At 37.5% G+C, this 15,728-nt stretch overlaps 1 protein-coding gene across 1 annotated transcript; it reads left to right on the forward strand.

Annotated features, from left to right (window-relative positions):
• The first annotated feature begins 3,712 nt into the window (after positions 1-3,712).
• Positions 3,713-13,975, forward strand: LOC306849165 (refilin-A-like). Its single transcript, XM_079384018.1, has 4 exons — positions 3,713-3,982; positions 4,885-5,221; positions 10,495-10,604; positions 11,448-13,975. The coding sequence occupies exons 2-4, from the start codon at positions 5,006-5,008 to the stop codon at positions 11,788-11,790; spliced, it is 669 nt and encodes a 222-aa protein (XP_079240144.1). The 5' UTR covers positions 3,713-3,982; positions 4,885-5,005; the 3' UTR covers positions 11,791-13,975.
• Positions 13,976-15,728: the final 1,753 nt, after the last annotated feature.

The raw sequence follows: 15,728 nt of genomic DNA on the forward strand, positions 1-15,728 counted from the left end.
TATGCTTAATCAATTATAATCAACTATTATGATCAATTAAATTGTCAAAAATATAATTTATGACAAAAACAGTCACTTAAAATGACCATTATAATTGATGTTGTTTGGTTGCAGTGCAATAGAATGGGAGCATTGTTGCCTCACAGTGTTAGTATCAATGCCACAGAGTGCGTGTGTGTGTGTGTGTGTGTGTGTGCGTGCATGTTTATGTGGTTTATGAGGACACAAATTTGTCTAATGACATGGGTATAACAGAGGTATTACAATATGAAGGTGGTTTATGAGGAAACTGCCTATGTCCCCGTAATTCAAAAGGCTTAAAAAACATACTAAATGGTGTGTTTTTGAAAATCTAAAACTGCACAAAGTCTCCTGTGAGGGCTAAGTTTAGGTGTAGGATTGGTGTAGGGCAATAGCACACACAGTTTGTTCAGTATAAAAACCATTACGCCTATGGAGAGTCCCCATAAACCACAAAAACCAACATGTGTGTGTGTGTGTGTGTGTGTGTGTGTTAGAAATAGTCTTTTTCTTTAAGAGAGCAACCCTGGCCTTATTAAGACTTGTTTATGTAGGGAGCTATTCCAGAAAACTGAGGTTTAATTGTGTGTATGATTGACTGAAGGTATAGCTCAGGTGAGCGTTTTTTCCTCTGAAAATGTAAACCAAACATGAAGTTTAGAAAGATGCATTGTACATGCACAAACTCTCTCACTCAAAAACCATTGAAACCCACGCACACACCTGGACTTGGACCGTCCTCTTCACATCTGGTTTGGCAGTGTGCATGTGTGTGAACGCATGAAGTTGCCAGGTTTCACTGCAGTATTATCAGTGCCAACAGGTGTGAAGACTGGAGAAGTTATTGCTTTCTATAGCGACACATACGTGTGTGAGTGTGTGCGTGCGTGCGTGCGTGCGCGCGCGTGTGTGTGTGTGCGCTCAAAAAGTCCCGTTCCACTTCCCAACAAACTCACATCTAATACAGTCAACATTAGTTTTTTCTTTCCGGCACACACACTACACTTGGAGTGTCTGTCTGGTTTTGAGAGGGAGGGAGTAAAACCACACAATGTCTGAAAGGGTCATCACTTAGAACTATTTACAAACACACCGTTTCAGACAGGGAATATGAATCACTACAGTGAGTCAGTACAACGTACGACAAATGCATGAGTTTGCGTGTGTAGAGGAAATGGGAGAGAGAGTGAGAGATCCTTCTCATACAGTGGACTCTTTGTATACTTGACAAAAACAAAGCGAGTGAAGATTCTCTGTGCAAACACACAGTATATAGTGCATAAAACAGTCCACACCATCTGTATCTTTCTTAATTCACAGTCAAATAGTTAATAATAATATTCATATCTTATTATAATATCCCTTTTTAGATCAAATAATATAAGGAAAAACGTATTTATCGATCAAAGCATCAAAGTTTATTCATATTTATGATGGTGATTTTTCATCCTTTAATTTGTCTTGACGTCATAAACAGTAAAGTGTCTGGATATCAGATTTGTTATAATGATCTCAAGACACTATAATAAGCTAATTTACATTTTCACTAATAACTTCAGAACTGCATTAGTGACAGAGAATACATTTTCTGTACAAGTTTTCACAAATGTATCGGTCATATTTTTTTTCTGTCTTAAATTTTCCACCATTTTGATTAGTCGGAAAAACATTCTTTTCAGCAGTCAATTTTGTTTGTATAATCTAGACTCCCTTCTGAGGAAAAACTTTTTCAAAGAAGTTTGATTCATAAAACTGTTCGTCATGAAAGTCTTCATGGATGGTTTTTGACATTTTGAAGACGCACACAAAACTTTAAGTAGAATGTTGTGCCATATTTGGAAACTGAGGTCAATTTCTGTCTCTTTCCAATGTGCTCTGGCCCTGATAATTGCCATTTCCGGCTACATTTGAAATGTAAATTTCTACATGCCGGCATGTTTGTAAATGACAGAAAGAGTTCTGGGTTTCTGGTGAGTGTATTCGAACACTCAACACTTATGTGCCATGAAGGCACCTTTGTTTGGCAAAATCTCATTCAAACAATAAATGCTTTGCAGTGATTCCTGGCAATTTGCCGAAGTAAAGTCAGAAAACTGCTGAACCATCAAAGCCTCAATCAGTTTTCTGGCCGTGTTTCATGATTGTGTGCGTCTACACACGTGTTTCTGTGTTTGAACCAGTCGTGTATCTTTCCTCAGAATTGCTGAATAACTCTTCTTCAGGTTCAAACAAACAGCACGTCTCTAAACAACTGCCAAATTCTCCCTTTGCTTTTATCTGGTTTTACTGCCAACACTGTTATCTTCTTTCTTTGTTTTTCTGTCAGACATAAATGAGTGTGTAAGTGTTTTTGGAAGTTTGGTAGTGATGCCTTGAAGAGTGGAAGTGCCCACCCTTACTCCACCCAGGCCTGAAATACAACGACACACCAGCCAGAGCTTTGAGACGTTCTCCTTCACACTCACACAGCTAACACGCAAGATGGCTCAGACTATAGGCTTCTGCATAGTTTCTGACAAAGTCAATATTTTCATTACAGTTGCCCACTGTCTCACAAAATATAAAATCAGAAGATATCTTTTAGCCTATATTATTTGTGTGACAGCCCCATTTACTGTTGCTATGTCACGTCGATGCTATACACAAGGATCAAAGAAGACCAAGGGAAAGCAGCTAATTTTAATCTGCTGACGTTTGGTTGAACTGTTTTTGATTAGCATAATGGAGCAAGACAAAGACAATCCATGCACATTCAGTCACGTATTTCATTGTTGCACATTTTTCACTGGATTTACTGCTGTTTGTAAAAAATACAAAGCACTAGAAACCCAATATAATACCTTAAATCCAAAGCATTTAAAAGTTTAACTGAATATGTTCATTTTAAAATGTTTATGAACACATTTCTCGTGTTATATTCTGCCTGTCCACGCTAAATATGCAAACGAACAATCATGTGAACAGTTATCTCAAAAGCATTTAGCAATTCATTCTGTTGAGTAGTGACTGTTTTTATATACAACCAGTAGTCTACATAGCAATCATGTAGCCTACATGACTGTGTGGAGCATTTCATATTTTAATTTCCATTATGGTCAGTTATCACTAATGATCAGTTATCAAATGTCATATGTGGTATAAAGAAATGGCAAGTGTCCTCTGCTGAGGTGGCGGTTTATTCGGGACACTCCCTGTTTCATGAGGTGTGTCCCTGTTTCAGCTGTTAGGCTGACAGACTGAAAATGAAGTGTCCTCAATGTCTTTCCTAGCAGCTCATGGCTCTCAACAGAATTGCATTACATTACAGAGAATGAAAGCTGTATCTCTGCCAAAAACCTGGTCACCGTCATTTTCAAAAGTGTGACTTTCTCAAGAGCTGAGGCCAATTAAGCCGACAAATGTTCTTCAGAAATCACTGAGGTTCATTCCCCTCTTAATTTCAGCAACAGAAATCAATACTAAATCATTTTGAAATGTGTAAATTGATGTACACAAATGTTTTATACAAATGCTCGCGGTTTGCTCTACAATTTGTTTTTGGTGGGGTTTTTTTTTTTTTTTTGTTTGTTTTTTTAAAACTTGATGAAAACTTAAACAAAATGTAGGTCAGAACTGTCAAATGCAGTTCTCCCCCTGCTGGCCGGTTCTGGTAACACAGCATCTCCTCGGCGGCTCTGGATTGGCTCCAGGCGCATAAAGGCTGGCGGTCAGTGCGCGCACCGCTGCAGCCAGAGACACTTCTGCGCTTCCAGAAGGGCAAGAGACGCGCAGAAGACACCGGCACCAATGAGCTGGGGACTATTGTGAGACTTTACAGGTTTTTGGTATCCTTCTCGCAATTGTTTTAACTGTTTGTGAGGAAGTCATCGCGTCTGTTGTGGATTTTACTTTTTTCTGAGATCATGAACTAAAGTGGTATGCGTTGAACTCTTCATTCACGGCGGGATTTCTAAATTTAAAGGTAACAAAAACTCTTTAAGGCATATTTTCCTCCTTCATATAGTCTAAATGTATAATAGAGTGTATTAAGTGTGATTTTTGTTTGTCTTTTAATTAAGTAGCCTAAGTACAACTCGTGTATGTATTATATGGTAAGGCGCACGTTTATTCGGCGGTGTCTGGAAACCTAACGAGCTGCCTACCTAGGCGGTATTTTGGGCATCATGTGCGCGTTTGAACGTTCTAGTTGAGATTACTGCTCGAACGCGCTTATGATGCCTAAACTTTTGCCTAGATAGACAGCACACTAGGTTTTAAAACAGCCATTATTTATTGTAAATTTATTAATTATTTTATAATGAATTACAGCATTTTTTGTAAAATAGGTAGACCGGGGCTAGTTGTCATAGGGGTTATATCTCAGTAAACATATGGTTTTATGTGTGTTTCTCATATAAATGTAAGCTCGGGGCAAGTTGTCACGCATTATATTAGCATATACAAATATTATTTATATAATAATAGTATTTTGGTGGCAAAAACAAGTTTGAAAGACAGTTTTTACATTTACACAAGTTTTACATTTTTGCTGTTTTATGTATTTCGTTGTTCATAACTGTTTTAATTTACTTCTGAGATTCATTATTGGTTCAGTTTAGTTGAAAAACCTATAATAGACTGTTTAATCACAAAATCTGCTATAACAACTTACTCTATAGAGTGTGACAGCATGACTTGCATGATATAAACGAGACCTAAAAGTTTGTGTCTATATAGAAATTTACTCAGAAAAAAAAAACCTATACCCAAAGAAATATAAGTGGAATCAGAACTGATAGTGAATTCATAGTGAACTTGAGTTGTCAAAAGTGACAACTAGCCCCATTCTCCCATATAACATGTATTTTAATACTTTCGTTTTAGGCATCCATTGGGATCTGCATCTCCATCTGCATCTGTGATATGGGACTTTAGGTTTATATCTCTCATATCATCTTTCCAGGAGTGAATTCGGCTGGTTTAAAACATTTACGCTCTTCCAGAAATGGTGGGGCATTTACATTTGCAAGCTATGGATGAGAGTTTGAAAGGAAAGAACCGGGAGGGACTGCTTGATAGTCCGGATTCAGGACTCCCTCCAAGCCCCAGTCCGCCCTTCTACTCTCTGTCACCGGGGATCCTTGAGTCGCGCTCTGGCAGCTGCTCAACCCCAAATGAGCTGCAAGGATACTGCAGAAAGGAGAGCCGGGAAGGCAAACTGGTATGCATTCATCGAATGAAGCCTTAGAGCTTAAATGAGACCCAAGAAGGCCATGTTCCTCAATCAACATCCAGTGCTGGCAGTGAAACAGTTTTCATATCACCCAATCGGTGCACTGATTTTAGGGGTAGGGTAAGGGTACTGCTTGTTGTCCAGGAAAAGGATGTTGATGCAGGAACATGCTCTACTTGGGTAAATCATGTGCAGTACTTAGACCCATGCATGAGGACTATGAGTGAAAGCAATCTGTTTTAGGGGATAAAACAATGAAGTCAGTAAACACAATGCATTACATTTGTATTTGTGAGTAAGGTTATTTTGCACACACTTGTGACATTTGAACTGTGTGTTCATGTGTGCCTTTGGAGATATGAGCTGTGTGTCATTCAAAGGTTTTAGATCCAGTTGTTGCCTTCCATCAGTTTTGTCCTTTGACAGATGCACCTTAAATGCACTCATATAAGTCACTATGTAACAGAAGTAGTGGCAGATATTTTTTGATATTATCTTGTTTGGTTGTTGATTAGATGGAGGCAGATCTGAAATGTGAGTTTGAGGTTGATCGCAAAAAAGCAATGGGTTATAGTGGACTACAATACAATTAGAAGATCAATATTGTGCATTTAGAAAATAGCCATTTCATGCCGATTTTAAATAATGTCATATCAGTTGCAATACGACTATCTGTTGTTATGGAAGTTGGGATTTTTAAAATTAGCTTCAGTCATACTCACTATGGATACAGATGGACTTCAGTTACCCATTCATACTGGCAGCATTCAAACTGCTTCTGTATAAATAGGACAATAATAAAGACACTTGTGAGCAACCAGTGGTTAAATTAAGTAGTTCAATTCAAAACAACATGCTAGTATAGAAATACATCTGCAGTTCGTCATAAACGCATACAGACACTGTTGACAGTGTGGAGGCCAGGGACAAATAATAAGAAGTAATAGGGCAGAATCCTTAAATATAAAGGGGCTCAGGTGCTCGTGCCTCTGGAGACTCACTCTAATGAAGCAGGGATGTCAAGAAGCAACCAGAGAGAGAGAGTTTCTGTAAACAAGTTGACCTTGTGTTTGGTGAATGTGGTAACTGTAACCGATCTCTCTCTGTCCCTCATAGCCTCCTCATAGCAACCCTTTTACAGCACATACACACGTGCAAACAAACAGGCAGTGCTGAGACACACACACACACACACACACACACACACACACACACACATACATATATATCATACTGGTACAGTATTACTAGACGGCGCGTGTTCTTGTTACAGTATAGCACCACACAATTGCCTCAGCATAACCCAGAGTCTTATTTCTGCCTCTGAAAGGTTGCATAGCACGTGTCCACAGTGTCCACATCTGACACGACCATCCATTCAAATCTGTATTGAAATGCTGGCAGTGTCTAAATACTTCAGCGTGACCACAATGCTAGAAGATTCAGATTAGCATAGAAAGAAACCTTTTCCAACACTTCTAGATGCATCTTCTAGAGCAAAAAAATAAGTTTTCTCTTAGAAAACACAGCTCGGCTCTAACAAAACAACAGCTTCTTTTATTAAACAGATTCCAGTTTCCGCTGATCGACTGTTAACGTGATTGAGCTGCATTTGTCTCTGTCGTGCAGCATAAATGCTTTGCCCAAGCACGCCACTGAGAGAAAGTATCTAAAGGCATTTTGGAGTGTATAAATGATCACTCAGACACTCCTCTCAAGAAACATGCTTGCACTTGTCGGGACGTCGCTGCAATAAAGCGTCTCACTCGATAAAATAGAAAAATGCAGCATGACTTTATTTGTGCAACATTCATTTTTTATGGTTTTAAGCAGTATGTTTTTAACACTTTGGAATGCTCTCGTGCCAATGTCAACAAAACATCCCTCTGTCGCAGTTCTTCAGAATATGCTGTTTCCAGAATCCTATTACTTAAATGTATACAATTGTGGTGGAGCCTGCAGGCAACATGCAGTATATGAGGACCAAATGCTCTTTCAGAGTAGAAAAGAAAATGTAGCCATACAAAGCCATCATTGTTTGCTGCACTTTGTATTTTCCGTTCGTGGCAGCCTTGCTTTGCAAAGGTTTGTCTATCCCAGCATGTATAGTATACTATATGCAGTATGCATGTTTGCAGAGGATATGTCTGCCTTTTTCCTCTCATTTTGTGGCTGCAGGTCTATTTCGAGAGTTGTGTTTGCATAACATTAAAAAAAATCTCTCCAATCTATTTTGGTGTGGCGGGCCTAACAGCAAAGCTGTTGCAGTCAGTTGCATAATAAACTGATGACCTCTGTTTGCTGAAATTAACATGAAGGGTGCAGTGGCACCTCTGAAACAAATGAGAAGGCATGATAATAAGCAACTTCTGTTTGCACATTTAGATTACCTTTGCTGTCTATCTACAGCTCACTTGAAAGTTATTCTTTAAAAACGCTAATAATTTAATAACACTGTTAGCAATTGTATATTGCATGTACTGTATATCACGTTCATATTGTATATTACTTTTAAAAACTGATTTGAGTTTTTAGAGCTTTATGCTTTAGCCATAATAGTATAGATTTTTAATATCACCTTTTACTAGTTATGTTTTATTTATAGTGAGCTACTACCAAATACTATTACCACTACTACTACTAATAAAAAGAATACATTTATGTAGTGCTTTCAGCTAGTATTGTAAAAATTGTATGTTTTAACAAAACAAGCAAACAATACCATATGACAAGCACAATAAACAACACACCCCAGAGTGAAGGTATGGATCAGGGAAACAAAGAGATCCTAACAAACACAAACACTACAACCGGAACTACAGACTAACCAAACAAGGCAAAAATCAGTCAGACACCTCCAGTGTGAAGAGGCAGCAGTGAATAAAACATTCACTCAGGAAGTTCACGGAACTAGATGTCAGTATAGAGTCCCAAACAACCAATAAAGAACAGCCCTGTCTGTGTCCAGCCTGAACCCCTCAAACTGCATGAGGATAGGTACCAAAACCTGCCATTAAATGGGCCCCAGGGCTAAATTATGAAAGACTGTAGTAGTACTGATAGGAACGGATGACTTTCGGTACTGAAGAAAATAAGAAAATAAACAATATTTATTATTGCTACATAAATGTTGTTGCAAATTGTTTCTCGCCAACCATTTCTATATGCAAAAATATCAAGACTTTCATCTTGGATGAAATTTTGAAAATTCATAAAGAGAGATCACACTCATGCCGAGTCTGCGTCTCTCAAACACTACAGTGGAAAAAAGGAAAAATCACTCATAGCTCTTGACCGAATAACTTTAGTAGCTTTAATCAGCATTGATCTATCAATTTATACAGTGAAAACAATGCAGTGTTATTTTATTTATTATGAATTTTATGTATGTTTTATCTATTTTCTAATTCAGAATGTGTTAGCCTAATTCTGTTCTTAATTTGTTTCTTTTTTCTGTTATAATAAATAACAATTATACAGTTACAGTAACGGATCGGTAAGAGAAGTACTACCATTAAAACCTTATGCACAACAAGATATTTTTATTCGTACAAGTGAAGGTTTGACTAGTTAGCATGGTCCCGTTCGCCCCTGCTGGCAGATATTATAACTGCATCGTTATTGACGGCCAGAGACCTGTAACCATTATTTTTATTTTTTTTAAAGTAAACTATTGGTTTTTATGATAGTAGATATTTTGCCAGTGTCTATATTTGGAGGGTTCTCTAAATTATCAAACTGACATGGTTTTTGCATTAACATTGCAGTGATTTCTAATATAATATATTAAGTATAATATAATAATAATAATTATATACCTGGCTTTCTCTTGCTATTATAGACCTCCTTGGAAAAATTGTTAGACCTCCTGACCTAGTCAGTCAAGACAGTGATGACACTGTAATGTCAAATTCTCTTTAACCTTCAGCCTTTGATTAAGATACTGTTAGGCTGAGCCTGTTGAAGTGCTCTGTTCCTGCTGAGATCTCTCTAATGTGACTGGGAGTCTACAGGGCTTGTGTGTGGAGTGGCAGCACATTGTATAATGACACAGTGGACACAGTATCCGTCCTGGATCTCTCTTGTATTCATATGGACACAGACGCACATGCTCAAGGGTGCGATCCCTTTCTCACTGGTCTGCATCCATGAGACAACGGCATGATGCAAGAAACCTCTCATAAACAGCATATATGTTAGTAATGGGAGAGTTTTAATTTTCCTAATTATGTACTCACTTTCTTGGCTTAAACTGAGCAAGACCAACCTCTGTCAACTTGAAAAACAGATTTAAAATATAGTGCATCACAATATCATAAATTAAGACTGAATGAGACTTTTATCCAACATTGATAAATTAATTTTCTGAAATGTAAATGTGCACTTTAAAAACTAACCGATGCACTATTATGAGAATAAGAATATAATGATATAGGCCATGACTGTATTTGCACAGCACTAGTTGGTTCTTCGACCTTCTCATGTGGACCATCACAATTCTTCTGATTCCTCAAAACTGAATCAGTCAGAACTAAATTTCTTAAATGAACTGAAGCAAAAAATGCAGATAAGATAAGAATTAAAAGTTAACATTTTCTTGATTTACTGGATGTGCCAGATAAAAATGTTCCGCTCGAGCTGAGGAAGAGCCCACGTTTCCCGTGTCACATCAGATGAAAGTTGGGTTGATGATACACTGCGGAGGAATTGGGTTTTATGAGGTGTCAGAGACAGAGAGTGAGAAGCAGAGCGTGTATGTGCCGGACACCGAGGAAGGTGCGGAGCGCTCACGTGGTGTGTGTTTGATGACTGAAGCAGGTGAAGGCACAGGACGCTCCAGCTCCACACACACTGCTGCATTGTTGCCATTTGTCTGAGAACAAAATATATATCAGCACGCAGACAAACACATGCACACAGACAGCACTACTCCAAAACAACTAAAACTACAAGTATTTAAAAAAAAATGGGCAGTATTTATGTACATCTGGAGATTTTTCTTTTAATTTTAATATCCAGACGTATCAGTGAGGTGGAGGGAAAAGCATTTGGGGCAAAACAGTATCTGCTGTTTGCTGATTCAGAGGCCCGCAGAATTCCATGAAAGATCTGCAGATTTACATAGAACTCAATGTCAGTTTAAAATAAAAGTAAAATGTATTAATATTTTGCCAAGGCTCAACATCGATTATTATGGGTTGTAATGGCTAGCTTGATGGCTAATTCCTGTTTTTTTTTTTTTTTTATGTCTTCTTGTGTAGCTGCCATACTTGCTCCTGAACTCTCAAGGTCCAGATGCGAAGTCACGCATGTACCCTGTGGTCTATGGAGAGAGCATCGAGGTTAACCCCAAACCAGAAAAAGAGATCAAGTGAGTGTTAAATATTTGTGTGGTTGCAGGGCCATCCAAACTAAAGCTGAATATAAAAGTCTGAGACCAAACCACTTTCTGTTTTGCACTTTTTCATTACAATTCATACTATTACTTAAGCATTTTGACTGAAAAGTAAAAAATTAAACAAACATCACAACGACACAAAGACTTGTATTTAGATTGTATTCTTGTATTTAGATCTCTTTTGCATTAAAGGGATAGTTCACCCAAAATGAAAATTCTGTCATTAATTACTCATCCTCATATCGTTCCAAACCTGTAAGACCTTTGTTCATCTTCAGAACACAAATTAGGATATTCTTGATGAAATCCGAGAGCTATCTGACTCTGCATAGACAGAAGGGGAAGTACCATGTTCAAGGCCCAGAAAGGTAGTGAGGACATCTACAGAACAGTCCATGTGACATCAGTGGTTCAAATGTAATTTTATGAAGCTACGAGAATCATTTTTTGTGTGCAAAGAAAACAAAAAATACAACTTTATTCAACGATTTATTCTCTTCCGGGTATATTTTTGAGTGAACTATCCCTTCAACTCCACAAGTTTGTGTAAATCCTGAAGATCGTGTTCTTCATCATGATTTGAGAAAGACCAATGAAAGAACATCTGACCATTTGTACAGTGTCATATGTTCAGTGTCACAAATTTACTTATTTGACTTGTGACCTAGAAATAGTGCAGAATCAGAAACATTTCTTCATTACTTTTACAAAAACTGATTTCCAAGTTGGTCTCAGACTTTGATTGAACATTCCCATATTTTCCTCTTATTTACGTAATGTCTGACTCATGAATTCTTGTCTTTTAACCGCCGTCAGGTTCAACTCTGCGGTGAAATACGCTTCAGACAGACACTTCCGTGACCAGGTGTTCTGCGCCCAGGTACCGACCGCCACATCCTTCAGCGAGACGGTGGTGGCCGTTCAGAACTGCACATGGCGCAGCTACAAGTCAGAGGTTCACTTCGAGCCACGGCACAGGCCGCTACACTTCCAAAGCACGACCATCGTGTACCCCAAGCACACCCGGAATACATACCGCACCACGCTGAACTACAACGGCAACAGAAACGCAGCCGGGCGCCGGCGGTTTGTGTCCACGGTCAGGCTGGAGTCCACCGAGGACGCCAGTCCATGCATCATTTACACAGAACACCTCTGAGAGACACACATGAGAGACGTGTTATCCTTACCAAAATTCAAAAACTCCCTTTGGTTAGAGAGCTACAGTGAGAGAACATGAACTAAAACCCTGATTCAACGACGGATGCTCAGTGAGGGTCATTTTGTTCTATTGCTTCCAGTGATGTTGGTACTTGATGGTGGAGATGAGCTGGAGTTCAGTGTGTGTTTGCGGTCTTTACATGTCTTTTACGTGTCAGTGATGTATTTATGTACATCTGGAGATTTTTTTCTTTTAATTTTAATATCCAGACGTATCAGTGAGGTGGAGGGAAAAGCATTTGGGGCAAAACAATATCTGCTGTTTGCTGATTCAGAGGCCCGCAGAATTCCATGAAAGATCTGCAGATTTACATAGAACTCAATGTCAGTTTAAAATCACAATCTTTTTTATTAGTCATTATAGTTTCATTTTTTATTTGAATACTTTGGCTAATTTAATAAGATTGTAATCCAAAACTTAAATCATAGGATTTTTATGCAATTTTCCATTTTAATTATAACCTTAAAATTCTGCCAATATTCGCCCCAAAAATGTAAAAACATGCGGAGTCCATGTGGGCCTACTTTATCGTCTTAGTATCGCTGATTCTTACAAATGCTCAAACAGGAAAGAGTTCATAATTAAAACAAAATGCATAAGCACATTATATATGGACGAGAGCACAAAGTCATTAGACCTTAGTCAGGTTAGATGCCGTATTGAATTTAACACAGATGTCAAAGATTAAACACGTGCTAACCACGACTAAGGTCTACTGGCATTAATCTGTAGACTATCAGAACTGGCTGAGGAAATATAAACTGTATTTAAGTTGCACTTATGGAAAGTTGTTTTGTTTTTGTGTAAATGTGTTGGTATGACTAAGGGCAAATCAGCGGGTAGGAGCACTTGAAAGGTTGGACCAAAGATTCTGTAAAATTCAGAGAAAGGGAAATACAACCTTAAATATTTCCTCCCTTTCTGTTTGTACCTCAGAGAACGGAACGTGGAATAATTTCTTGCACAAGAGTTTCAGAAGCCGGCCGACGTGCTAATAATTTAGTGGCCAAAGTAAGAGCTGCACTCACAGAATAACAGGAAACAGAAGGTTGTATATGAAATGACTGGACTGAGCATGTGTTAGATGAGAGAATTCGGCATATTCTGATCTCAAATGCTGGATTTGAACAGAGACGAGTTTCTTTGACTTCCTGAAGACTGTACGGTTATACTTACGATTGCACGGTTAGATAATGTCAAAGGTAATGATTCATTTCTGACTTTGTTGGAGCCAGTTTGTCTCAGCCAAAATCTAGAGCTCCTGTCTCCTCCAGCCAGTGCATTTCCTCTTTCATGTATAACAAACTGTTTTGTGGAGCAGAGCTGTTGTTGTTTAGGGAGGCGATGCGATGTAACGGAGCAGTGCGCTGAGAGAGAGATTTTGACTGAGCAGTAAAGCATTATGGAGGTGCAAGTACGTCATGTCTGTCTTATGTCTGGACTATATGCTTTCAATTCTGTAAAGCTGAAGTGGGTTTTGTAAATTTAGATCTCTTACCTCATTCATTTTCTTTTTTTAATTTCAGATTTTATATAATAGAGATCTTCTGGTGACTGAAAATAGAAAAACAATGACAGAGTATGTTTCCGTATGTGGATGTGTTTGAGTTTTGAGAGGAAAAGCCTGGCAGTACAAATCAAAAGAGCTACGTTTAACTAGTGTAATACAGGAAACTAGTGCATGTATATTCCATGACACGATGAAAAAATCATCAGCAGTTGATAAGAGATGAAATTACAGGAAGGCATGACCGATAAATAACTTCCTGTTCACTCAAGATGGACATTTGATAAGTTGATAGAGGAATTTTAGCAATGTGTTGAAAACAGTTCTGAGGACAGATGTTATATTTTTTCCTCGTGTATGAAATTTCATGATTACATTTGTTTGGTGTACAAATGCTTTCCGCTAACAGATGGATTTTGTTTGATTTCCTAACACGGTGATTTGTGTTTCTGTAAAATACTTTCCAGTTGTATATGTGGCATACAGCACTCATAATTTTCTTTATATTTTTGTATAATTCCCAACTTAATGGTCTTCTTTTGGATAACAGATGAGAAAATAATTTAAGAAAACAAAATGTATATCCAAACCGATTAAATAAAAGCCCCAAACCCTACAAAGGCTGTGTGTTTGCCTTCTTTTGATAAACTCTGGATGTTTAATGATCTATGAGGTAAGAATGAGTCTCTGTTTTCCATGTACATTATCACTTACACAGCACTTTCTAGCAAGGTCAAATACTTTCCAGCTTAAATGAAAAACGCTTCCACCATTCTATAAAACTGCCAGCCGTGCGAGAGTCTTTTTGGAGCATATATCATTTTAATCCATGCATTCAAGCTTGCTTTAGGCTAGATCTCATTTACAGAAGTAAAGGATTACATGAAAGCAGTCATTATTATCATAAGGTAAGTGTATGTTAAAGCTTCATACACTCACCGGCCACTTTATTAGGTACACCTGTTCAATTGCTTGGTAACAAATTGCTAATCAGCCAATCACTTGGCAGCGACTCAATGCATTTAGGCATCTAGATGTGGTGAAGACGACTTGCTGAAGTTCAAACCAAGCATCAGAATGAGGAAGAAAGGGGATTTAAGTGACTTTGAACATGGAATGGTTGTTGGTGCTAGACGGGCTGGTCTGAGTATTTCAAAAACTGCTGATCTACTGGGATTAATGTCACTAAAGTTAAATGCCTACCATAATATCAGTCCATATAACAATGCTGTGCTCTATGACTTGAAATGTTTAGAATGTGGACTGTTTTTACTGTGCCTTTCAATTTCTTGAGAAGAGATTTTTTTATATGATAAAGAATTTCATGATACAGTAAACTGTAATATGTGAAATATATAAAGTTACAATTTAGAATAGCTGTTTTCTATGCAAATATATAGTAAAAAAAAAGAAAGAAATCTGTAATGCGCATCTTTAGTCCAATCTTCAGTGTCACATGATCCTTCAGAAATCATTCTAATATTAGTATGTACATCTAAAATGTATTTGAAAGCAGTTTCAGTGCCCCGCATATTAATAGAGGCTCCCTGATGCCCGCATTTTATATACTGTATAATTACCCGACGATATAACTGCAAGGGAAAGTATTGAAATATATATTTTCCTCCCTGTGAGCTACTGAAATGAGCAGCACTGTGAAACAGCCAATCAGAGCAGAGCTCAACATTATTATTCATAACCGTTCCCAATAAGCCAATAACAGGCCATTTAATTCTAGGGAGAAATCCTAGGGTAGTAAACGGACATGTAAAACCATTTCTGGAGATTTTTTGCCCTTACCTAAGCCTTCTATGTAGATATCAGAGAACATTTTAAAATACTGTATCAATGCATTCTATGGCACCTTTAGATTAAGTGTCTCCACTTACATTGTTTGCCCACCTTATTGCTATTAAACATAAAATGTTAAATGTTTTCGCTCTTCTGTGAACGGTAAGACACATAAATATAAAGCATACCTAGTAGAGACATTTCCCATTAACACCTAGTCAGCCAATCAAACTGTGATAATATCGTCATCTCACCGTTTACATGAATACCTCAAATATTGTAATTTTACATTTGTTAAATATTTAATATTAACACTAAATATTGTAATATTCGAAATAATACAAATGTGTTACGTGTTACATGTTAGACAACGAAGATTTTTAACTTTTGTGACATCTGTGAATGTATTTTCTTGGACTGAAATATCAAGAGCAAAATATAAAAATATTTAAAATATACTGGAGGTATTTTTTTAATATTTAAAATATATTTTAAAAAATATGCAATATTTTACAATATTTTTAGTAAATATGTGATATTTTAGCAAATATATTTTTAAATGATATTTAATACTATA

Source organism: Barbus barbus (genome assembly GCF_936440315.1).
Source record: "Barbus barbus genome assembly, chromosome: 29".
Classification (NCBI taxonomy): Eukaryota; Metazoa; Chordata; class Actinopteri; order Cypriniformes; family Cyprinidae; genus Barbus; species Barbus barbus.

What these genes read in the sequence shown, in the direction of transcription:
- LOC306849165 (XM_079384018.1), top strand. Translation starts at nt 5,006, where the DNA reads ATGGTGGGGCATTTACATTTGCAAGCTATGGATGAGAGTTTGAAAGGA. An exon ending in AGAGCCGGGAAGGCAAACTG is followed by an intron (nt 5,222 to 10,494) that starts GTATGCATTCAT and finishes CTTCTTGTGTAG; the next exon opens with CTGCCATACTTGCTCCTGAA. An exon ending in AAACCAGAAAAAGAGATCAA is followed by an intron (nt 10,605 to 11,447) that starts GTGAGTGTTAAA and finishes AACCGCCGTCAG; the next exon opens with GTTCAACTCTGCGGTGAAAT.